The sequence below is a fragment of the Malus sylvestris genome, chromosome 6 (assembly GCF_916048215.2).
Source record: "Malus sylvestris chromosome 6, drMalSylv7.2, whole genome shotgun sequence".
Classification (NCBI taxonomy): Eukaryota; Viridiplantae; Streptophyta; class Magnoliopsida; order Rosales; family Rosaceae; genus Malus; species Malus sylvestris.
Genome location: NC_062265.1, coordinates 33792869 through 33818522, shown reverse-complemented (window position 1 = coordinate 33818522; position 25654 = coordinate 33792869). Strand labels below are relative to the sequence as shown.

General features: G+C 36.7%; 1 protein-coding gene, 1 long non-coding RNA gene and 1 pseudogene across 3 annotated transcripts; 2 read left to right on the top strand and 1 right to left on the bottom strand.

Moving 5' to 3' along the window:
• Positions 1–1317: 1317 nt before the first annotated feature.
• On the top strand, positions 1318–25654 carry LOC126624971 (protein MOTHER of FT and TFL1-like). 2 transcript variants are annotated; one of them, XR_007624273.1, is made up of 5 exons: positions 1318–1579; positions 1706–1767; positions 1906–1946; positions 2743–3137; positions 25545–25654. XR_007624273.1 is itself a non-coding variant. In XM_050294038.1 (4 exons), exons 1-4 carry the CDS (start codon positions 1325–1327, stop codon positions 2961–2963), a joined length of 579 nt encoding a protein of 192 aa, XP_050149995.1. In that variant the 5' UTR covers positions 1318–1324; the 3' UTR covers positions 2964–3207. The 2 variants fall into 2 exon arrangements, 1 of the variants encoding a protein (XP_050149995.1); XM_050294038.1 differs by lacking the exon at positions 25545–25654 and having other exon boundaries at positions 2743–3207.
• Positions 6874–8697, bottom strand: LOC126624972 (uncharacterized). The gene is made up of 2 exons (XR_007624274.1): positions 7273–8697; positions 6874–7155 (listed from the first exon to the last, which is right to left on the bottom strand). It is a non-coding gene; the product is annotated as an uncharacterized LOC126624972 (long non-coding RNA).
• Positions 8824–25538, top strand: LOC126625648 (protein MOTHER of FT and TFL1-like; annotated as a pseudogene).

Sequence of the window (25654 nt, the reverse complement as noted above, 5' to 3'; positions counted from 1 at the left end):
TGGGCACAAATCGCCGCCGATGGTCTCTGTTCTAACCCGAATCATGGGATCTTTGTGAACCCAGTGGTGGGTGAGGAACACGATGGTTATTTAAACCCAAATCACGGAATCCTTGTGAACCCAGTGGTGGGTGAGGAACAAGACGATGATGAGGAATATTGGAGGCCAAAACACCGACGCAAGCGACAGCGACGAAAATGGCAAAGGTCTTGGATTGGGATGACAATGGCTTAGGATCGCCGGCGATAAAGATGGGGTAAGCAACCTGAGACACCAAATTGTGGAATTGGTTTTGATTTAATCTCAAATTGTGGAATTTAAAATTGTCGGGAGTTGATTTTGATTTGATCTGTAATTGCAGGGAGTTGGTTTTGATCTGATATGCAATTGTAGGAAGTTGGTTTTGATTTGATCTCAAAGCATGGAATTAGGTCTCGAAGAAGAGAAAGAGTTTTCAGAAAAAAAAGAAGGAAGAAATGAGAGAATTAAGAATAAAATATTAATAGAGATATAGATAGATTAATATAATATTTGAATTTATTAATTATCCTGCTTCTTAGTTCGACACTGCACCAAACGCTTCACTAAGTTAGTCCAGCTTAGTATAGTTTAATCCAATTCAGCTTCGTCCCTGAAACTAGTCCAGTCCGAGATAGTATGATGCAACAAACGCACCCTACATGTTTAGCAAAGCAAGTTAGGACTAATTTAGATGAATCGTCCAATTATTTGTCAAAATAAAATGTACATGCAGAGAAAATTATTTTCAATAAAGAATCTTTTCTAGTCATTGCTGACGCAAATTTTTATTACCAATTCAACAACCGTTGAACAAAAAGACAATCCAGAGTGTACAGAAGACAAAACCACAACTAGAACCAGTCGGAGTTACAAAGAAGGCCGAGCTCCAGTGCAGTATGGCTAACATTCACAAATCTGCACCACATCTCAAAACGCACTGATTTTTCCCGTAGGCTCCACAAGGGTGTTTGTCCCGACCTGGATTCATGCTTATCTTGATGTTGCAAGAACCATGAAGGGTCTGAGAGTCCTCACTGTTGGCTAAGCCACGTGTATGGTGGTGGGGCCTGTAACGGACGGAAGAGATTGAGCCATCGGAACGGTCAGGATGGTGTTTCAACCCTAGTGTGGTTGTATACGTGTTGCTCTCTGCTTTCCTTTGCTTTTTGATGGCCTATGCATGCACCATAGATTACACATACTCTAGAGAGGGCCCTCTAGAGCCCATGTCACTTTTCCACTACTATATAAACCCTACTCTTCCTCCTTCCCTCACCACCAAAAGCTTTTCTTGCTTTTGCTCATGCATTGCTTAGCTTTCCTTTTCTTCCTAGTTTTTGCTCCTAATTTCCTTCCTGATCTCATGGCTGCCTCCGTTGATCCTCTCGTCGTCGGCCGAGTGATCGGCGATGTCGTGGACATGTTCGTCCCCACCCTGAGCATGTCAGTCTACTTTGGTTCCAAGCATGTCACCAATGGCTGTGACATCAAACCTTCCATGGCCATCAACCCCCCAAAAATCACCTTCACTGGTCACCCTGGCGAGCTCTACACCCTGGTCCGCCCCTTTTCACTTCTGCACACCTAGATCAACTCGATCCTGTTGCATGCATGAGTTAAATTTACACATTTCACATTTTTTTTATTGCATAAATATGTACACCTAATAAAATTGTTCATGCAGGTGATGACTGACCCTGATGCTCCGAGTCCGAGTGAGCCAAGCATGAGGGAGTGGGTCCATTGGTGATGATCAACTGCTTATTCGTCTTGCATGAATTGCGTTTTAATTTATTTACCTTAATTTTACAAATTTTGTTGTCAATAATCTTTCTTAATTGGACACACAAAAATTAACTTCATGCACATTGTTTATGATTTCAGGATCGTGTCTGATATCCCTGGAGGAACAAACCCTCTCAGAGGTAATTTACAAATACCAAGAGAAAAAATCTTCCTACCTTTTTACCGTTTTCAAATCTTTAAGTTTTTGGTTGCAGCTTTTTGCATGCATGCAACACAAATATATATCTCTATATGTATACACACACACATATAGATATATACGTATATATACACATATTTTCGAGCAGAAACTTTATTCCATTCTTTAATTTTCGAGTAGAGAATCTCTGGCAAAACACTCGTTTCCAAGCGGAATCATTGACATGCATGCATTTCTCTAGCTTCGAATGTTTTGAGATCATTTCCGAAAAAATCATTAAAAATTTTCAGGGTCCCATCTTATCAGTTGATTCTCGAAAAACCATGAATGTTTTGCTTCTATACCTCTTAAGCATCTGTCACTAGCTAGCCGTAAAACTGGCCAAATTTGATTTGGTTCAACAATTTTTCAAAAACCACGTGTCGTGTATATTTTCTTTACAGTTCATATTATTTTAGCTATTTATACAAACTAAAAATAATATAGTTTTAAAATTTCTTCCTGAATGGTGTTTTTGTCTTTGCATATATTGCAACACGTAGTTCATCCTTGAAACACATTTGCTCCTAGTGACACGTATGTGCCACTTGTCAAGGTTACCTTGTTGATGTGGTAACCTCTCCCCCTGTTGCATCCACGTGGCACAATGGTTTCGTTACCAAGCTCTCTAATTAATTTTGATATTTTTTTAAATGAATAAAAAATAACATGAAATAAGAGATTATGAGCCACCAAATTGACAATCAATGAATAAAATAACAAAATAATTATTGCAGGGAAAGAGATACTGCCGTACGTTGGTCCGAGGCCACCAGTGGGGATTCACCGCTACATTCTGGTGCTGTTTCAGCAGAAGGCTCCGGTGGGTTTGGTGGAGCAACCACCCTCTCGTGCCCATTTCAACACCCGCTTCTTTGCGGCGCAGCTCGACCTTGGACTGCCGGTTTCCACCGTCTACTTCAACTGCCAGAAGGAGCCAGCAAACAGGAGGCGCTGAGCGTTTCCATAGAGGGGATGGTGTGGTGGTGTTTCACCAAATAAGAATATAGAATTAGTGAATAAAAAATGGGAGTCTGGCTTTAATTAGAGTGTGTAATGAAAGCTAGCATTATTTAATGAAAGCTAGCATTATTTATAATATGTAATGTGCAAGCATGTTAGTTATATGAAGGTATCAAAGCTAGGGTGGGTGTTTCTCCTGGGGTTGGGATTTTCGGTGCGTTTGGTATGTATGTGCAGAAACGTCTCACTCTTAATTATAAGTCTGTTTCCTATTTCAATTGGCCTTTAATTTGAAGATTAAATGATGTTGTTGTGTTCATTGCTTCTAATTTAAGGTTAAGGAATGGGTAAACGGGGGATAATGACCTAAATTTCAATTCACTGGTAAGGATGGACATAACATATATTGTGGTTAGAAAGAACTTTCATTGCATGTGGGAAGATTATTTAAAAGAAGTTTCACATTACTATGGTTAGAAACAACCATCTGCACATGTCGAACGTTGCCTAACGTAACGTTTATTGAGATAAGTAAGGTCAGTTAGACGTAACGTTTATTGAGATAAGTAAGGCCAGTTAGATGTAATGTTTACTGAGATAAAAAAATAACTTTCTATGCATGTCGAACGCTTGTCAAAATAAAATTCACACAGTAATTAAGACAACATTAATATTGAGAAAGAAATTGTTATATATGCATGACTGACATCTATCAATGAAGTAATTTCACAATTACTGTAGTCAGAAAGAACTATTTGTGCAGGTTGGACGCTTATCAAAATGCAATTTCACAGTAATTAAGGTGACATCACTATCAAGGAAGAAATTTTTGTGCATGACAAACGTTTGTCAATAAAGATATTTCACAGTGGTCAGAAAGAACTTTCAATGTATGTCGAACACTAGTCAAAAAGAAATTTTATGTTACTGCGGTAAAAAAGAACTTTATTTGCATGTCTGATGAATGTTAAGAAAGAAATTTTACGTAGAATAATTACGGATGGAATCAATAGCGAAAGAAAGCTTTTCACGCATAATGAAACCCTGTTGTGGAAGAACTTTTTTTCACATACCAGAAGCATGTCAAGTATGAAAGTAATTTTCACCCTCGATAACTCTTATCAAGAAATAACAACTCCCCGAAAGAGACAGCGAACAGGAGGCCCTCAGCGTTTCCATTGATGGTGTGGTGGTGTTTCAACAAGGATTGGAGTCTGGCCTTTACAGGGACTTTAATTTGAGTGTGTTTTAGTGGATCTTGTATCTTTTGTAATGTAATATGCATGCATGTTAATTATATATGAAGCTAGCAGATTAAGCTAGGGTGGGTGTTTCTCCATGGGGCTGGGATTTTGGGTGCTTTTGGTATGCATGTACAGAAACTGTCTCACTCTAAATTACGAGTCTTTTTCCTATTTTAATTGGCCTTTAATTTGGAGAGTAAACAAACTAGTTATGTTTAGGGTTAATTTTATTGCTCTAGTTTAAGGTTAAGAATGGAAAATATGGCATAATGACTTAATTTCAATTTATGGTGAAGATGAACGTAATGTTTACTGTGATAAGAAAGAACTTATTATGCATGTCAGACGCTTGTAAATAAAAAAATTTCACATATATCGAACTTATGTGAAAACGAAAGCTTCACGCATATTGAATGTTGGTAAAAAAAAGTATTTTTAATAGAACTATATACATACACTAAGGGGTCAAGGATTTGGTGAAAAAGAAAAAAATATTTGTAATTTCAGTCTTATTTCTAAGTTTGCAGGGAAAATTGAACCCAGGTGGGCCTTTGATTTGGGCTTAGTCATGATCTAATCTTAAACTGCTTCAACTTGAACAAAGAGGACTAGCCGCTGGCCCAAGACTCCTAGTCAAAGGCAACCCTGGTCCTTGACCTTCTAGGCTTCAGCTAGTGAATGGAGTGGGCAGTCTGGCTCGTCATCACTTGCATTTGGTGCGGAGTTTATGGCAGTTGCTATGAGCGCAGCAAGAAACTGCTAAAACCCTGCACTTTCATGGGAGACAGAGAGAGTGAGAGAGATGACATACCAGCTGATGAGGTTAACGGTGCTGTACCACGAACCGAGGGAATGAGGAGGTTGATGTCCATACAAAGCCCTCGTCAAGCAAAAGAGTTCTTACTAATACCTCAACTTTGTTTCCAGGTTCACCTTGGTCTGCTTTCAGTTCTTAACTAGCTCTAATTATTTACTTTCTGGGGAACAATATGATTTATCACCAAAATTCATCTCTATTAATTGATTCATTACTTATAAGGACATACGTCTCTGAGAAATTCATTGAGCCCTCTCCTTTTTTAATAAAATTTACTATGCACTCTTTTTTTTTTTTTTTACTGAAAATGACTTGATTTCAATTTGATGTTAAGGATGGACATAACGTTTATTGTAGTTAGAAAGAACTTTCTTTGCATGTCAGATGACTGTTAAAAAGGAAAATTTCATATGTTGGACGATTGATAAAGAAGAAATTTCACATAACTATTGTCGAAAACAACTTTCTGCACATGTCAAACATTAGTTAGACGTAATGTTTATTGAGATAAGTGAGGTCATTTGAACGTAACATTTACTAAGATAAGTAAGGCCAGTTAGACGTAGGTAAAAAATAACTTTCTATGCATGTCGGACACTTGTCAAAATAAAATTCACATAGTAATTAAGATAGCATCAATATTGATAAAGAAATTGTCATGCGTGACTGACGCCTGTCAGTGAAGAAATTTCACAATTAATATAGTTAGAAAGAAATATCTGTGCATGTCGAACACTTGTCAAAAAGAAATTTCACAGTAATTAAGGCGACATCACTACCGAGAAAGAAATTTTCGTGCATGACTAACACTTGTTGATGAAGAATTTTCACAATTACTGCGGTCAGAAAGAACTATATATGCATGTCGGACGTTTGTCAAAAAGAAATTTCACAGTAATTAAGGCGACATCACTATCGAGAAAGAAATTTTCGTGCATGAATGACGCCTGTCAATGAAGAAATTTCACAATTACTGTTGTCAGAATGAACTATCTGTGCATGCCGAACGCTTGTCAAAAAGAAATTTCACCAATAATTAAGGCGACATCACTATTGAGAACGAAATTTTCGTGCATGACTGACGTTTGTCAATAAAGATATTTCACAATTACTGTGGTAAAAAGAACTTGTTGGACGTCTGTCAAAAAAGAAATTTTACATAACTGTGGTACAAAAGAACTTTATGAGCATGTCTGAAGACTGTCAAGAAGGAAATTCCATGTACAATAATGAAGACGGAATCAATAACGAAAGAAAGTTTTTTCACGCATAATGAAGCCCTATTGTGGAAGAATGTTTTACACATACAAGAAACATGTCAAGTAATGAAATTAATTTTCACCCTTGTAACTCTTATCAAGAAATAACTTCAACTCCCCGAAGCAGCCAGAGAACAGGAGGCCCTCAACGTTTCCATTGAATGGTGTGGTGGTGTTTCACCAGGGATTGGAGTCTAGCCTTTACAGTGGCTTTAATTTGAGTGTGTTTTTAGGGGAACTTGTATCTTTTGTAATGTAATGCATGCATGTTAATTATATATGAAGATAGCAAATTAAGCTAGGGTGGGTGATTCTCCATGGGGTTGGGATTTTGGTTGCTTTTTGTATTATGTGCAGGAAGTCTCACTCTAAATTTACAAGTCTTTTCCTATTTTAATTGGCCTTTAATTTGGAGAGTAAACAAACTAGTTATGATTAGGGTTAATTTGAGTTTAATGGTAAAGATGAACGCAATGTTTACTGTGATCATAATGAACTTATTGTGCATGTCAGATGCTTGTAAAGAAAGAAATTTCTCGTATATCGAACTGCAGTTAGAAAAAAAAAAGCTTCATGCATATCGAATGTTGGTAAATAAAATTATTTTTTGAATAAAACGATATATTTACATCAAGAGATAGAGAATTCGGTGAAAAAAAAGATAAAAATATTTCTATTTTCAGTCTTATTTCAGTGACAGAGAAAATTGAACCCATGTGGGCCTTTGTCATGATTATATTTGTCTGCTTCAACTTAAACAAAAAGGGCCGGCCACTTGTCGCTAGTCGAAGGCAGCCCTGGTCCTTGATCTTTGAGGCTTCAGCCAGTGAATGGAATAGGCAGTCTGGGTCGCCATCGCTATGCTTTCTGTGCGGAGTTTATGGCAGTTGCTATGAGCGCAGCAAGAAACTGCTAAAATCCTGCACTTTCATATGAGAGAGAGAGAGAGAGAGAGAGAGAGAGAGAGAGAGAGAGATGACGTACCAGCTGATGAGGTAATCGGTTTTGAACGACGAAACGCGGGAATGATGAGGGTTGATGTCCATACAAAGTCCTTGTCAAGCAAACGGTTCTTACTAATACCTCAACTTTGTTGCCAGTTTGACCTTGGTCCGCTTTCAGTTCCTAATTAGCTCTAATTTTTACTTTGGGATTAATATGATTTATCACCAGAATTTCTCTCTATTGATTCATTATTTATAATGACATAATTACTACGGCTTTAAAAAATTCATTGTGCACTCTTTTTTTACCGAAATTTACTATGCACGTTGTTTTTTTACTGAAAAATTAAAGAACAATGAAAGTGCATACGTGATTACTATAAGGGAGTGAGAAAAAAAAAATTATTCAACAATATAATGTATACCTATAATTTGCAAATTAAGTAAGTTCCGAAGATAATAAATTGAATATAATATGTGTGTGGGTATCTTTATGACTACAATTTAGTGATAGTTCTTTTTATCTTCACTTGTAAGTGAGAGATTTTAAATTCGATTTCGTGAATGACGAGTTCGACACTAATTTATTCTCAAATCCTTCATGTTAATATATAAACTAATAACTATCATACTATGAAGAAATTATCAATGTTAAAAGGAATGGATGGAGAAGATGATCAGAAGGGTTTCAATAGTTAATTAAAAAGAAAACTAAAGAAATGGACTTGAAAACTTTGAATTTTAATCAAAATGACAAAAAGTGTTGTAAGTGAATAGTAACAAGAATGATTTTTTAGAGTAATAATGTTTTTTTCGTTAAAAGTGAACAGTACCAGAAGTGTTTCATTAAAACTCCATTAATTAAAAGGTTAATTATATATTAATTAGCGTTGAGAACTATTTGGAGTGACATTAACAACTCCCTAACGACATTATTACTTATATATACCGTAAACTGTAGAAAACAAACACGAGAGAGACTAGAAATGGGATATATATAAAAGTTCAAGGTCGAACAGACAACGAGATGGAGATATAACCTGCAAGACACTGTTCATTTGACGAGGGTCAGCATGGAAGTCACTCACCGATATACTATCCATGCATACATATGATACTCAAGCCCCCTACTACTGAATCATCACATATATCTCTGTGTGTAAAAGACATTCCAATTTCGAAATATAATGTTTCAGATTCAATACTAAAAGGAGATGAAGGGTTGGGGGGGGGGGGGGGGGGGGAATGGTGAGGGAAGGCAAGGAAGGAGACTCTTGTGTGCCGGATTGAGTTTGTATTTATAGATGTTATCGATCTTACCTGTCTCTCAGAAGTGAGGGAAGAGGGAAGCATGAGTAGTCCTGACATTGACCTTCAGATGTGAATGTATATGTGTGGTGTGTGGAGGCGTGGGGGATGGGGAATGGATGGTGTTGATCTTACCTAGAAAATCAAGGCTAGCTAGCTCGAGTTTGAGGGTAGATGGGATCCCATGCATATTCCTTATATATATACATATTGAAATTGAAAGAATGGTTATTGACAAATTTCTAACACATAACAACATGTAGGGATGGCCCTGAGAGGGTAGATGGGAAACTTTCATTTCATCTTGTGCTACCTACCCTCCATCATAAATTCATAACCACCATAATGATATCGAGAACCAAATATAATTAGTGTTATTAATTGTACTTCATTTGATACCAACCACAAATGGGCTTGCAGTTTATTTGATACCAACCCTGAGCATGTCAGTCTACTTTGGTTCCAAGCATGTCACCAATGGCTGTGACATCAAACCTTCCATGGCCATCAACCCCCCAAAAATCACCTTCACTGGTCACCCTGGCGAGCTCTACACCCTGGTCCGCCCCTTTTCACTTCTGCACACCTAGATCAACTCGATCCTGTTGCATGCATGAGTTCAATTTACACATTTCACATTTTTTTTATTGCATAAATATGTACACCTAATAAAATTGTTCATGCAGGTGATGACTGACCCTGATGCTCCGAGTCCGAGTGAGCCAAGCATGAGGGAGTGGGTACATTGGTGATGATCAACTGCTTCTTCTTCTTGCATGAATTGCGTTTTAATTTATTTCCCTTAATTTTACAAATTTTGTTGTCAATAATCTTTCTTAATTGGACTCACAAAAATTAACTTCATGCACATTGTTTATGATTTCAGGATCGTGTGTGATATCCCTGGCGGACAAACCCTCTCAGAGGTAATTTACAAATACCAAGAGAAAAAATCTTGCTACCTTTTTGCCGTTTTCAAATCTTTAAGTTTTTGGTTGCAGCTTTTTGCATTCATACAACACAAATATATATCTCTACACACACACACACGCACACACACAAACAATATATATCTCTACACACACACACACACACACATAGGTATATACGTATATATACACATATTTTCGAGCAGAAACTTTTATTCCATTCTTTCATTTTCGAGTAGAGAATCTCTGGCAAAACACTCGTTTCCAAGCGGAATCATTGACATGCATGCATTTCTCTGGCTTCGAATGTTTTGAGATTATTTCCGAAAAAATCATCAAAAAATTTCAGGGTTCCATCATATCAGTTGATTCTTGAAAAATCATAAATGTTTTGCTTTTATACCTCTTAAGCATCTGTCACTAGCTAGCCGTAAAACTAGCCAAATTTGATTTGGCACAACAATTTTTCAAAAACCACGTGTCGTGTATATTTTCTTTACAGTTCATATTATGTTTGCTATTTATACAAATTAAAAATAAAATAGTTTTAAAATTTCTTCCTAAATGGTGTTTTTGTCTTCGTATATTTTGCAACACGTAGTTCACCCTTGAAACACCTTTGCTTCTAGTGACACGTATGTGCCACTTGTCAAGGTTATCTTGTTGTGTGGTAACCTCTCCCCCTGTTGCATCCACGTGGCACAATGGTTTCGTTACCAAGCTCTAATTAATTTTGATATTTTTTTGGGTAAAGTACAAAAAACTATATCAATTATTGATGTCACGACACTTTCATACATCATCTTTTAAAATTGACAATGTCATACCTCATTTTACGAATTTGTGACAATGTCATACCACCGTCAATTTTTTTGTTAATTTCTCAGTTAATTACTGACTTGACTTGATTCGAGACCCATTTTCTATTAAAAAATTATTAAAAACTAAAAAAAATCATTTAATATTTTTAAATATTAAAATAATAAAGAAGGTTAATAAATAAATAATTAAAAAAAAAAACCAAACAAAACTTCCCCCTGCGCCCTTTCTCTTCTCCCCCATCTTCATCTCCCTTCATCGTCTTCTTACCTACTGCAACCCAGAAAAAAGAAAAGAAAAAAAAAAAACAAAACAAAACAAAATTTGTCTCTTACCCTCCAGGCGCCCTCTCTCTTCTCCCCCATCTTCATCTTCTTCCATCTTCTTCCCCCTATTTGCTGCAACCCAGACATAAAATAAAATAAATAAAAAATAAAACAAACAAACAAACAAAACTCCCTCCCCCCGGCACCCTCTCTCTTCTGCCCATCTTCATCTTCTTTCCTCTTCTTCCCCTTATTTGCTGCAACCCAGAAAAAAGAAAAGAAAAAAAAAACAAACAAAACTTTCCCCCTCCCCACCCAACTTGCAAAAAAACATGAGAGAGAAGGAAAAAAAAAAAGGTCCCTTGCTGCAACCCATAAAAAAGAAAAAAAAATCAAACAAACAAAACTCTCCCCTCCAACCTGCAGAAGACGAAGAGAGAGAAGGAAAAGAAAAAAAAAAAGGTCCCTGCCCCCCCCCCCCCACCCAACCTGCAGAAGAAGAAGAAAAAGAGAGAGAAGGAAAAAAAAAAAGAATGATACCCAGTTCGTGAAGGATTTATTTTGAAAAACATGTTCATTTGAGCAACATCATATGGCATGCAATTAACAATTAAAGGCGGAATCATGCTTGCATGTACTAAAAAACAAAACATTACCATGAAATTCAAAGCCTAGTAGATTGGTGAACCAATAATCAACTCAAAACAAAGTGAGTTGAAATTATTACCTTTGTAGATTCCTCTTTGCATAAGCAAAGGCTAATCACCCAAAGAGATAGGGCCTTCATTCCTTGCTTCTTAGATCCATGGATTTGGATGGAAAAATAGGTTTCTCCAAGTTCCCAAAATAGGGAACCTCTAAGTCTCTTCACCAAGGTTTGATTGTAGAAGAAATGAGTGACCTTGGAGTAGTAGGATTGCTAGATGTACCCTCCAAGGTGTTGGCCTCTTTAGAGAGAAAATGGAGAGACAATTCTCACCAATTTTCCCCCAAAATAAACCCTTAATTTTTCCTTAATGAATTTTGGCTATAAAGTCATTTATATAGTCACTTCTTTAAGTAACCTAAACAACCAAAACCCTAATTCATCTAATATGGCCGGCCATTTAGGGATGTTTGGGCTTTTGGGCTTTAATGAATCTTTATTCATTAAATTGTCATACAATTTAAGTTAATGGGCTTGACGTTCGAAGCCCATTGGGCCTTAAGGTCCAAAACTATCCCGAAGTCTTTAACGAACTTATTCGTTTGATTAATTAACATATTAATTAATCCTTGCCATAATTAAATGATTAAACCATTTAATCATTCTTACTCATTTCCGTTTAATCTCCAATCTCTACCTTTTACGGTGTGCGATCCATTAGGTTCCTTTTAGCGAGGTAGTGGGCGATTAAAACCATTTTACATCGATTGTGAATTGAAACTATTTTCAATTCTCCCTTTAGTGATTACACACGTTTAGGGCTTCCACAAACCATGAGTGACACCTAGCAGCATATCATGGTTACCCAAGCTAATCAGAAGAGGTGGAGAACCTATTCAGTTCGGGATTACAAATGCAATACGGTCCTTCTCTAATCTAATACTCTTGACCACATTGTTTGGTATGATAGTTTATTTACTCATGTCTACTATCCAATGTGAATCGTTTGCTTATATGATTTCCTTGAATGTGATTTGGAACGCATTCCCCAATCTCATTCATACTCTGGCCAGAGATTCCAAATCATATCATAGAGTATTCTCCCTCAACTGTTTGAAGGTTAGAGATCCCTTGTTGCGCATTCACTTGTTTCCATAGCTAAGTGGCTTAACCCCAACGATGCCGTGACACCCCGAGGGGGTGAATTAGACATAATCAAAGATTAAGGACTTAACCACAAGACAACTGTGATGCCTCAGGTAAAAGGACTACTTTGCATTATCCCAACCATGAGTTCTCATGTGACATGGAATATAAGAACTCTTCGTTGATCACGTTCAGTGAACTCATTCTCTTATTGAGCATCTACGTACTTGTCTTGATGTCACACACACCAATGACTCGAGACTAATCACTCTCCCTGAGAGAAGACATAGTACGTACTGATCTTAACGGACTGTCAACGCCCAATTGGCAATCCTATGATCAGGAACATTTAGGATGTGTCTACGAAAGAATGGTCTCATGAATCTAACTTCATTAGATTACATTCTCCCAATCACATATTTCTTGGACTTTATCGTTTAAGCATATAACATTTATATGAGACGGCTCAAACAATAATTTATGCCCTTTATATGTAAAACTAGATTAGTTTAACATGTGAAATGTCCGTAAAGTATCATCACATGATTGGCTTTAGGGCACATTTCCAACAATCTCCCACTTGCACTAGAGCCAATCAGCTTGATCATCAGTGATGATACCTCTTCTGTAGTCATTTTATAAATGGCTGAGTAGTAGGCCTAGACAATGGATATCTATATGTTATCCATAGAAGCAACCTTGAGAATAACGACGTCACCATTATACATGATTCTCAATCATGTGGTTCAGTTTCTCATTTGTGTTTGGACCTTGATGAGACCTTGATTCCCAGGCTTGAGCTATCTCCCCATTAGTGTCATACACTTTCTGGTTGGAACCGAATAGAGAGTTCATAAATGAACTTTCCCATCCAAACAACATTGTTGTAAACTTCTATATGGCAATATATCTTGCATTCATAATGGAACACACTAAAGTCATTACTTTAATGTTTCCATTCAAATATCTCTTTAGTCATAATAAAGAGATATTTGTTTATCTCTTCATTCATAATGAAGAAACATCCAATGATGGATTAGATTCATAATCTAATACATTTACGCTTCCATTACGTTACTCTAATTCTTCAATATTCTTTGAGGAATATATCCTTTAGTATTTCTTAAATACTTAAGGACTCACTTGACAGTTGCCATGGTTCTGATCCTGGGCTTGCACTGATATCGTCTTGTACCGTTCTAGGTACAACTCATATCAATGTTTTTCATACAATATGAAATACATAAATCACCTTTCTGCTTATGCATAAAGGATTCAATTTACGCATTATTTCTATGGGAGTCAAAGGGTACGTTCCCTTTGAGAAGGGCAACTTGCTAATCTCACTAGAATCGTCCTTCTTATTGAAGTTTATCATCATATGAGAAACTTCCTAGCATCCATTGTCTATTATTAGGGATTGATATAATCCAATTATATCATGAAATATATCATTATAGATTTCCATCTCATGTATATAGACTATATCTCCCATATACATTCTATCTTCATATAATGTATTAAAGTCATAACTTTAACGAAGAAGTATTCTTTTCATTTCCAAAATTAATATATCATATATACTTAAATTTTAGGAACATGATTAACTCCCACTAATCTTTTGTAAAACTCGTAAACAAAAGATTCATTTACATCTTGATGAGAAATCAAACGATTTGATCCTTTTTCCTCATAAAATGCAAATAGCTCCCACTAACTTGCTAAGATCCATGATGGATGGATCTTTACAACTTACATGTCTTGTGATTTATAATTTTGGACATATATTATCAAGACTATCTTAATAATGGTTTCGGAAACCCATATTATGTCAAAACATTGAATCACCATTTTAGTTGTAGCTAGCAATCTTCGAATTAATTGAAACCAAGCCTATCTCAAAGATGGTTTCTTCAAAGTCAACCATTCTCTTTGATTGTAGTTACCTTAAGCTACCATTTAGCTATGAAGGTTTCATTATTTCGAGTCAAATGGTACTTTACCATTTCCTTGAGTATATATCGTATATGCACTCAATGTAGTCATAAGGATTTTCATTCTTATCGACTACCTTGGAGCTTGTGGTATAGGAACTAGGTTGTTATATTTGTTGATTACTATCTTGTCTCTCAAAGAACCCATTCTTTGAGTTCTATCTCTCGTTCATTTGCTTTTAGGCAAATCACATTGTAGAATTACAATGAACTACCCAACAAAACAACATTTGTTAGTTGGTTTATAGAAGCGATATCCAAAAGTTATTTTAAGGATATCCTACAAGATTGTTATCAAACAAATATTGCTTATTAGCACACAACCCCAAATCTTTAACATGCTTAAGATTTGTCTTTCTTTTCCAACTACATCTTATGGAGTCATGAAAATATTGGAAGATCTTTTCATCGACAATCATATTGTTTTAGAAGTATATATCCTATATATGGGTAATAGATAACATTTAACGAACTAAATCTTATTCAAGTTCGTTCTTCTCCTAATGGAGAAATACATTATCTTATGATGCTATTTTCCTTGATATCTTTCAAGGAAACTCATCTAAAGTGTTACCTTTCCTTGGATCAAATCTAAGGAGGTAAATACTTTAGATATCTTACTCATCTATTTACATTTCTTGAATTCTTTGAAACCTTTTGCAAAGTATTCGGACTTGTGTTTATTCAAAATAAACTATAGTCCAACCGAGAGTGATCTTCGGTGAATGTCATATAACATGAGTAGTATTATGTTGTGGACAAGTGCCACTAACATCTAAGTGAATTAACCTCAACAACTTTGTGATTCTTTCTTCTTTCCAAAAGAATAAAGATTCGAACATTTCGCCTCTATACAATTTTAACAAGAAGGTATTGGATCCGGATCTAACGATCCAAAACATCCTTGTTTCACCAACTCGTAACTTATGTTTTAGAGGTATCACAATTTAGTTGGGATTAGTCACTACCTTGCAACCTTTTGGGTTTTAAGCATCATTATATTCTAAACAGTTAACACTACCATATCATCTATACTATAGAGACAATCAATTAGATTACTATAATCCAATTTCTTTGGTAGTTCATATGAGGAAGTAAGTACTATCTGCTTTCGCAGAGATCTATATCTTATTCACGTTCCGTATGTGAAGCACCTTTTCTTCTCTCATATATCTTCTACTTCTTATTAGTCACACTTTTACAACGATTTGTAAAACATAGTTACTAATACGGAATCATACATTCAAGTAGAAGAACCAACTGTTTTGAACTATTCAAGAACAATTTACAACACCTTCGAAAGGTGTGTCCTTGACACTTGCAAGACATTTCTTGCAAATACCCCTTCCAATGTCCATCCTTTCATAAAGAAAGTTTGTTCCCTTGGAGTTATTTATCTTCTTTATTTGACTTTCACCTTTGACTACATTAGTCATGGTCCCTAAACTCCCACTATCTCTCTTGAAACCTTTTTCAATTGTGTTATACACATCAAACATTTTGGAGAGCATGTGGTTTATTGTTCACTACATAGTTTACAATAAACTTAGTGAACCATTAGGATAGGGACACAAAGGTGAAGTCTTTGCCTAGTTTCCGTCTCGTTAAGTGGTTTATCACTTCAACATTCAATGATTCAAAATCATCATAAGTCCATGTTAATGGACTATTTTTGTCAACCAACCATTATGTTCTAAACATAATTACAAACTTTAAAGAGTTGTTCAAGGCAACTCTTATTTCTTCACACAACAAATTGTAAGTGAAGAATCATGGCACATAAAGTGTCCATGCCTTTGTGCTTTCTTCTCAAGTTCCTTGTTCATGTAACAAAGAAACAAGCACTAAGTGTTTGCATTGACTAAGGGTTGTTCAAAGCAACTCCTATTTCTTCATACAACAATTTATAATTGAAGAATTATGACATTAAAAGTGTTGTCCTCTTTATGATAGACCTTTTCTAACATATTCTTCTAATGATACATTATCAATAGGAAGATTGTGAGGATGAGACTACTTTGGTACTTTTACAAGCCATTAAAGACAATCTATGGTTTTGTAGTACCAAGTCCGTAAACTAAACGTTCGGCTTTTATTTGTCAAGTGTTGGATAGCGTTTGCAAATATATTGGTAATCAAATACATAACGAATATAAATTGATTGATTTTAAGCCATTTGATTTGGGTCTTTAAATCAAATAGCACCACCCACTATTTTTGGCAAATTCCATATCCCTCATAGGAATTCGAGAGTTTTGGATGAAACTCCTAGTAGGTTATGGGAGGCTCACTATTACCAAGCCCACCTCACGATGATACGATATATGGCTAGCAACAATAATAATGAGAGAGTACGCTTACTCGTTTGCAACTCATGCAAGTACCCATCTTATTTGGCCTCTAGAGAATGTAACCTCACAATGATATGATATTGGTTCCATTGCACTTAGTTAAGTTCTTCCCACCATGCTTAGTTCATGAAGGGGTTCAAGAATAGCCTCACAATGATATGATATTGGCCATCCTCGTTGCCTACACTCACCTCATCATATGTGTATGGATTCCTCCTGAGTATAAGCATGCACTTTGTACTCCCCCATGATAGGGTGAAGCCGGTGTACAAGTCATAAACGATTGGATCCCACCACGGTGGAAGGCCACGAAAGAGTGTTCTAAGCACTCTCCGCTTATCAACTTAATATTGGTTTGGTTGAGGGTTTTAGGTCTCATCACATATCAATATACATTTTAATCTCTATTAAAACAATTTTGGTCCTATTACAACTATTGGTCCATATGATTGTTTTAGTTGTACATAATACTCCCACTATGCTTTTAAAACGGTTTTTAAAGCAAGAGTATATGTTACTACTAACATAAGGTTTGCATTCATTTGATGGACTATATAGTTGCCTTAGGGCCTTAGGATGACTATGAACCTTTGTTTAGATTCAACACGAGCCTTGTGTTGAATCTCGGTCTAGGGATGGAGATTGATTTTAGTTACGCGTTTAATCACATTAAGGCGTGTTGTCTTAGGGGCGTTGGACCCAATTACTTCATTTTCATGCATATCATATAAAGCAAGAAAGAAATACTTCAAAGTAAAGGATGAGCTTATGCTCATTACAACATTTGCATAAAACAAATTACCTTAAAGTAAAGAAGGACTTATGCCCTTTTACAACATTTGATCAAATCAAATTACAACCAAAATCTAATCTACACATTCCCATGGTTCAAACAAATTTGAAACGCCTTTCACATAGCTCAATTATATTAGGCTTAGGTTCATAATCATCCTTTAATTAATTAACGCTTTAACTAATTAATTGAATGCAACATTTTCATTTGGTTTTTGTATCCATAAAATTGATTTAAGTGGAGCTAAACAAAATGAAAATCCAATTCTCATTTAAAGAGACAAAACAATTTTGTTCTCATCCTATTTGGGCCATCATGCAATAACCACAACTTTTTGGGCCATATTGCGAAAACATAAACTTTTGGGGTCACTTTGTAAAAACACAAAAGTCACTACTTCATGTAAATACAACTAGAACCCAAAATTTAAATAAATTCAAAAACTTCATTAAAGGAGCAAAACAATTTGTCCTTTAGCGTTTTTAGGCCTTAACGTCAAAACGTAAACTTTCGGGTCAAAGTACAAATACACAAAAGTATCAAAACTTTATGTAATTGCATAAAAACCCCAAAAATACCCTATTTTATTAGGGTGGCCGGTTTTTAGGGATAAAAAGGAGTGGTGGGTGTTTTGATTTATTAGTTTTGTCAAAAACAATCAAGTAGTGCTTTCACCTTTCATAAAAATAATATATGTTTTGATGATTGATATTTCTTTCATCATTTATACAAATATTTAACACTTTAAATACTTTCATAAAAATAATATATGTTTTGATGATTGATGTTTCCATCATCATTTATACAAATATTTAACACTTTAAATACATGATAAATCATTTGAAAAACATATATCATAAACTTTATGAAATAAATCAAAACTTTGAATCAAAACACAAACCTTTGTGTTCTTGGCAAGAACATCAAGAACATATGAAGAACATCCATGAAAACCCATAAGAGCTCCATGAATGTTTTCATGCAATAAAACTCAAATTTTTATCATTCAAAATGAGGCTAACATCCTAGGGTACTTAGGGGTTCCAAAAGTCACCTTAAAACCATTTTAACAAGACAAACATGAACCCAAAAAATCACCCTTTGGATTTGGCCGAAAATCCCTAAAATCATGGCACCAAATTTTAGCTCCAATATTCATCCTCATATGAACTACATCTACAACATTTGAGATGGCAAATTTTCAAACAAAATTTACATTCAAAGAAGCAAGAATAAAGCTTGTAACAATTACAACTTTTAAATCATAAACTTATGAACTACAAAACCCAAAAGGATTCACCAACTACTAGACCTAGGCTCTGATACCACTTGAAGGATTTATTTTGAAAAACATGTTCATTTGAGCAACATCATATGGCATGCAATTAACAATTAAAGGCGGAATCATGCTTGCATGTACTAAAAAACAAAACATTACCATGAAATTCAAAGCCTAGTAGATTGGTGAACCAATAATCAACTCAAAACAAAGTGAGTTGAAATTATTACCTTTGTAGATTCCTCTTTGCATAAGCAAAGGCTAATCACCCAAAGAGATAGGGCCTTCATTCCTTGCTTCTTAGATCCATGGATTTGGATGGAAAAATAGGTTTCTCCAAGTTCCCAAAATAGGGAACCTCTAAGTCTCTTCACCAAGGTTTGATTGTAGAAGAAATGAGTGACCTTGGAGTAGTAGGATTGCTAGATGTACCCTCCAAGGTGTTGGCCTCTTTAGAGAGAAAATGGAGAGACAATTCTCACCAATTTTCCCCCAAAATAAACCCTTAATTTTTCCTTAATGAATTTTGGCTATAAAGTCATTTATATAGTCACTTCTTTAAGTAACCTAAACAACCAAAACCCTAATTCATCTAATATGGCCGGCCATTTAGGGATGTTTGGGCTTTTGGGCTTTAATGAATCTTTATTCATTAAATTGTCATACAATTTAAGTTAATGGGCTTGACGTTCGAAGCCCATTGGGCCTTAAGGTCCAAAACTATCCCGAAGTCTTTAACGAACTTATTCGTTTGATTAATTAACATATTAATTAATCCTTGCCATAATTAAATGATTAAACCATTTAATCATTCTTACTCATTTCCGTTTAATCTCCAATCTCTACCTTTTACGGTGTGCGATCCATTAGGTTCCTTTTAGCGAGGTAGTGGGCGATTAAAACCATTTTACATCGATTGTGAATTGAAACTATTTTCAATTCTCCCTTTAGTGATTACACACGTTTAGGGCTTCCACAAACCATGAGTGACACCTAGCAGCATATCATGGTTACCCAAGCTAATCAGAAGAGGTGGAGAACCTATTCAGTTCGGGATTACAAATGCAATACGGTCCTTCTCTAATCTAATACTCTTGACCACATTGTTTGGTATGATAGTTTATTTACTCATGTCTACTATCCAATGTGAATCGTTTGCTTATATGATTTCCTTGAATGTGATTTGGAACGCATTCCCCAATCTCATTCATACTCTGGCCAGAGATTCCAAATCATATCATAGAGTATTCTCCCTCAACTGTTTGAAGGTTAGAGATCCCTTGTTGCGCATTCACTTGTTTCCATAGCTAAGTGGCTTAACCCCAACGATGCCGTGACACCCCGAGGGGGTGAATTAGACATAATCAAAGATTAAGGACTTAACCACAAGACAACTGTGATGCCTCAGGTAAAAGGACTACTTTGCATTATCCCAACCATGAGTTCTCATGTGACATGGAATATAAGAACTCTTCGTTGATCACGTTCAGTGAACTCATTCTCTTATTGAGCACCTACGTACTTGTCTTGATGTCACACACACCATTGACTCGAGACTAATCACTCTCCCTGAGAGAAGACATAGTACGTACTGATCTTAACGGACTGTCAACGCCCAATTGGCAATCCTATGATCAGGAACATTTAGGATGTGTCTACGAAAGAATGATCTCATGAATCTAACTTCATTAGATTACATTCTCCCAATCACATATTCCTTGGACTTTATCGTTTAAGCATATAACATTTATATGAGACGGCTCAAACAATAATTTATGCCCTTTATATGTAAAACTAGATTAGTTTAACATGTGAAATGTCCGTAAAGTATCATCACATGATTGGCTTTAGGGCACATTTCCAACAGTTCGTCCATCCCCCCCGCGTGCCCACCCTTTTCACTCCACATCCATTCCCCCCATTTTCTCTGTGCCCAAGTTCTCAACGAGATCTGGGTTTTTTTATTTTTTATTTTTTGGGTTGCAGGTATTGGGTGCGAGGTTGGGTGCAGAGGGTGGGTGGGAAGGTGGGTAGGTTAGGTGTGGATAGTGGGTGCAGGGAGAAGAGGGGTTGGGGAGCGGGGAAAACAAATTGAATTTTTTTTTTCTGGGTTGAAGTTGCAGGATGGTTGAAGAAGAAGAAGATGGGGAGAAGAGAGAGAAAGGGGGAAGGGAACGAATTGATGTTGGTTTTTTTTTTTAAACTTTTCTTTGTTATTAATATTTAAAAAATATTAAATGATTTTTTTTAATACTTTTTTAATAGAAAATGGGTACCGGATCAAGCCATGTCAGCAATTAACTGAGAAATTAACAGAAAAACTGACGGAGGTATGACATTGGCACAAATTCGTAAGATGAGGTATGACATTGTTAATTTTAAAAGATGAGGTATGAAAGTGTCATGACATCAATAGTTGAGGTAATTTTTTGTACTTTACCCTTTTTTTTTTAAATGTGTTTATACCATACTTAGGACCTTCATATTTAGATCTCGTACAAATACTCGGGGGACTTAAATGTAATTATGTAATAAAGGAATGGGTAAATATGTAATAAGTGAGGAGCCCTTATTCAATAAAAGGACTCATCACCCTCACAATTGGGAGATGCCAATTCCTAGGCCCTCTTACCCCCTCTCGAAGCCTCACTCTCATTACAGAGGCTCTCACATTCTCTCATAAATACAATAATCAATGTGGACGTAGCCCAAACATTGGGGTGAACCACGATACATATTGTGTTATTTACATTACTTGTAGATTCACGGTCGAATTTACGTTGTTCCAAGACCTCCGGTTTTATGCATCAGCATTTGGCGCCATATGTGGGAAACGACACGAAAAGCTATGTCGGTTCTTTCTCAATTTTTCACCTCCATCGTGAATCTGCAAAATCTGCAAAAAAAACCCAGAAACCAAATACTTTATCTTTCACTTGCCTAATCCTTTTACAGATGAGTCACAAAAATCAAAACTCTCTCTAAAAATCCAGTTTTTCTCTCCCCTATTTTTCTCTTTAAACACATAGAGAGAAGGACAACAAAGCCTTGTTGCATTTCACAGCTCCATAACCCCTTTGTTCTCTGAACACATAGAGAGAAGGACAGCAAAGCCTCGTCGCATTTCACAGCTTCATGACCTATCTTTCTCTTTTCTCTAACTCCTTCTTCGTCCAACGCCTCTTTTCCCCAACTCTGTACTCTGTCACGACCAAGTTAACAGCAAAGCCTTGTTGAAATGTAGGGAAGAAATGACCGCCGCCGCAGCCGTTCCCTCCCACCAAGATCTGGCGCTGCTGGCATCAGAAGATCAATGTGAACCAGAAGTGGTACGCCATCGTTTCGGCAATTATAGCTTTTGCCGTTCCTGACCTTACTCTTGTCGTCGGTGACTCAGGCGAGTGGCGTGGAGAAAACCTCGACAGCTCTGAAACTTCTGAAGCAGATCGAGGCCTACGGTGACGTCGAGAAGGTGAAAGGCAGCCACGCGATTCGCCCCGGAAAGCGTAAGATGAGGAACAACTGCAACACTAGTTCCAAGAAATAGATCCGTATCTGGATCTGGATTACGGGCATGTGGATTTGAGACTTTAAGAAGCTTAGAAGCAGAACAGCTGCGACACTCAAATGGAACCGACACAACTCTCTTCTTATGCTTCCATGGCTGGTTCAACTTTTGGAATAATGTTTTTTTTTTCTCTAAGTGCTTTTGTGAGTCTTGCATTGATGGGTTTGGTCAGCTCAGCAAAAATTGAACCTTATTCAGTGCAGACCAATTTATACGTTAATGGCGTGGGAAACAGTGAACAAAGATTGAACCTTTGGTTCGATCTTACCACGGAATTCCATTCCTAGTCCATCTTCTGGAATCAGCGCCAAGTAGTATTTAAAGTGCAGCGCCAAGTAGTATCTAAGGTGCAGAAGGCTGGGAGCTTAAAGAAATGAGTGATGCTGGGAGCTCAAAAGATGATGAGAGAGAAAGAAGGAAGATGAGAGAGAATGTAAGAAAACAAAAGATACTTGATGATACGAAGGTCCTCACGGTCGGGGCAGTCGCTGACCCAGATCCCATCTCCTGCGAATACCACGGGAAAAGCAAAAGCGGAGATAAGATTATTTTCTTATTATTAATTCTATTATCATTCTTTGTCTGCCATCTGCAAAAGAGAAAAGAGAAAGTAAAAGCAAAAAGTAAAAGCAGAAAGCAAAAGAAGATAAAAAGAATCAGAGAAAAGAATCAGACATAATTGCGGTGGTGATGGCATGCAGAAAAGAGAATTATGAGCGTGACCCATTGAGGAGAGGGTCGGATTTATTTTTTGAATGATGTAATTTATCTTTTGTATGTTTCGGAGACATCTGTATAACCCCATCAAAGGGTAATAATAATAATAATAATAATAATAATAAAAAAAAATAAAAATAAATACAAAACGGTAAGCCCAAAATAGCTCCAACCAGGCGATCAAAGTACGCCCAGTACTCCGTAATTATTCGGCAACCTGCCGCTACTACCACCAACCAGGTGATCAAAAGTACACCCAGTACTCCAAAATTATTCGGCAACCTGCCGCTATTACCACCAACCAGGTAATCAAAAGTACATCTGGTACTCCCAAATTATACATGAGCATTACTTATGTCAATCATACATAAACATTCATGAGCATTACTCATGTCAATCATACATAAACATTCATGAACATTACTCATATCAATCATACATAAACATGCATGAGCATCACTCATGTCAACATCCATAAGCATCACCCCTGTCAACATTCACGAGCATCACTCATGTCAATCAGCTTCAAAAGCTTCATTTACAAAAGCTCTAACTTCAAAAGCTTCATTTAGACAGCTTCAAAAACTTCATTTACAAAAGCTCTAGCTTCAAAAGCTTCATTTACAAAAGCTCTAGCTTCAAAAGCTTCATTTACAGAGTTCTAGCTTCAAAAGCTTCATTTACAGAGTTCTAGCTTCAAAAGCTTCATTCACAAAAGCTCTAGCTTCAAAAGCTTCATTTACAGAGCTCTAGCTTCAAAAGCTTCATTCACAAAAGCTCTAGCTTCAAAAGCTTTATTTACAGAGCTCCAGCTTCAAAAGCTTCATTCACAAAAGCTCTAGCTTCAAAAGCTTCGTTTACAAAGCTTCAACTTCAAAAGCTTCATTTACAGAGCTCCAGCTTCAAAAGCTTCATTTACAAAAGCTCTAGCTTCAAAGCTTCACTTGCAAAGCTTCATCTACAAAGCTTCAGTGCAGGGTATACAAATACTGCATCCGAACAACCGCCACTTCGGCCCATACATGGATTCAATTTGAAGTCTCCAGCTAATAGACTCTATTGACCGAAGACTTGAGGGACTACATTATGTACCATATATTGGACCTTAACTGGGTCTCATGAAAAATACTTGGGGGACTTTAGCCCATCATTTATGTACTGAGGAGCGATCCCTTATTCTATAAAAGGGACCCCCTCACTTTCATTAGAGAGCACCCATTCTTCATGTATTGAGGAACGAACCCTTATTTTATAAAAGGGACTCCCTTACCATCATTATTCATGTATTGAGGAGCGAGCCCTTATTCTATAAAAGGGACTCCCTCACCATCATTAGAAAGCATCGCCGCCTACTGAGCAACCGCCTCGCCACGAGCATCGACGCTAGCCCATCATTTATGTATTAAGGAGTGAGCCTTTATTCTATAAAAGGGACTCCCTCACCTCCAACGCCACAAGCTGAGCCAACTAAGGCAACATAAGCCACAAGCAGAGCAGCCTCGCAACATGTACTACTTCTAGTTGAGCATCATTTCAGATTGGGAACCGACTCATATCGAGCATCAGTTCAAGATGACACCTAGTTACTTCGTCCCACACATGAACTGAATTTCAAGTCTCTAGCCAAAAGACTCTCTTGACTGAAGACTTGAGGGACTACTGTTTATACCATACTTAGGGCCTCTGTATTTAGATCTCATACAAATACTCAAGGACTTAAATGTAATTATGTAATAAAGGAATGGGTAAATATATAATAAGTGATGAGCCCTTATTCTATAAAATGACTCATCACCCTCACAATTAGGGGAGACCAATTCCTAGGCCCTCTCACCCCCTCTCAAAGCCTCACTCTCATTACAGAGGCTCTCACATTCTCTCCCTTACCTCTCAAATAAATATAATAATCAGTGTGGACGTAGCCCAAACATTGGGATGAACCACGATATATCTTGTGTTATTTACATTACTTGCAGATTCACGGTCGGATTTACGTTATTCCAAGATCTCTGGTTTTGTGCATCAACAAAATGAATAAAAAATAACATGATATAAGAGATTATGAGCTAACAAATTGACAATCAATAAATAAAATAACAAAATAATTATTGCAGGGAAAGAGATACTGCCGTACGTTGGTCCGAGGCCACCAGTGGGGATTCACCGCTACATTCTGGTGCTGTTTCAGCAGAAGGCTCCGGTGGGGTTGGTGGAGCAACCACCCTCTCGTGCCCATTTCAACACCCGCTTCTTTGCGGCGCAGCTCGACCTTGGACTGCCGGTTTCCAAGTTCCAACGTCTACTTCAACTGCCAGGAGGAGCCAGCAAACAGGAGGCGCTGAAAGTTTCCATAGAGGGGATGGTGTGGTGGTGTTTCACCAAACAAGAATATAGAATTAGTGAATAAAAAATGGGAGGCTGGCTTTAATTAGAGTGTGTAATGAAAGCTAGCATTATTTATAATATGAAATGTGCAAGCATGTTAGTTATATGAAGCTATCAAAGCTAGGGTGGGTGTTTCTCCTGGGGTTGGGATTTTCGGTGCGTTTGGTATGTATGTGCAGAAACTGTCTCACTCTTAATTATAAGTCTTTTTCCTATTTCAA

Bases quoted from the DNA above. Each gene is read 5' to 3' on its own strand.
- LOC126624971 (XM_050294038.1), top strand. From the start codon at position 1,325: ATGCATTGCTTAGCTTTCCTTTTCTTCCTAGTTTTTGCTCCTAATTTC. The intron at 1,580-1,705 runs GTCCGCCCCTTT...TTGTTCATGCAG, and splicing joins CTGGCGAGCTCTACACCCTG to GTGATGACTGACCCTGATGC. The intron at 1,768-1,905 runs GTGATGATCAAC...TTATGATTTCAG, and splicing joins ATGAGGGAGTGGGTCCATTG to GATCGTGTCTGATATCCCTG.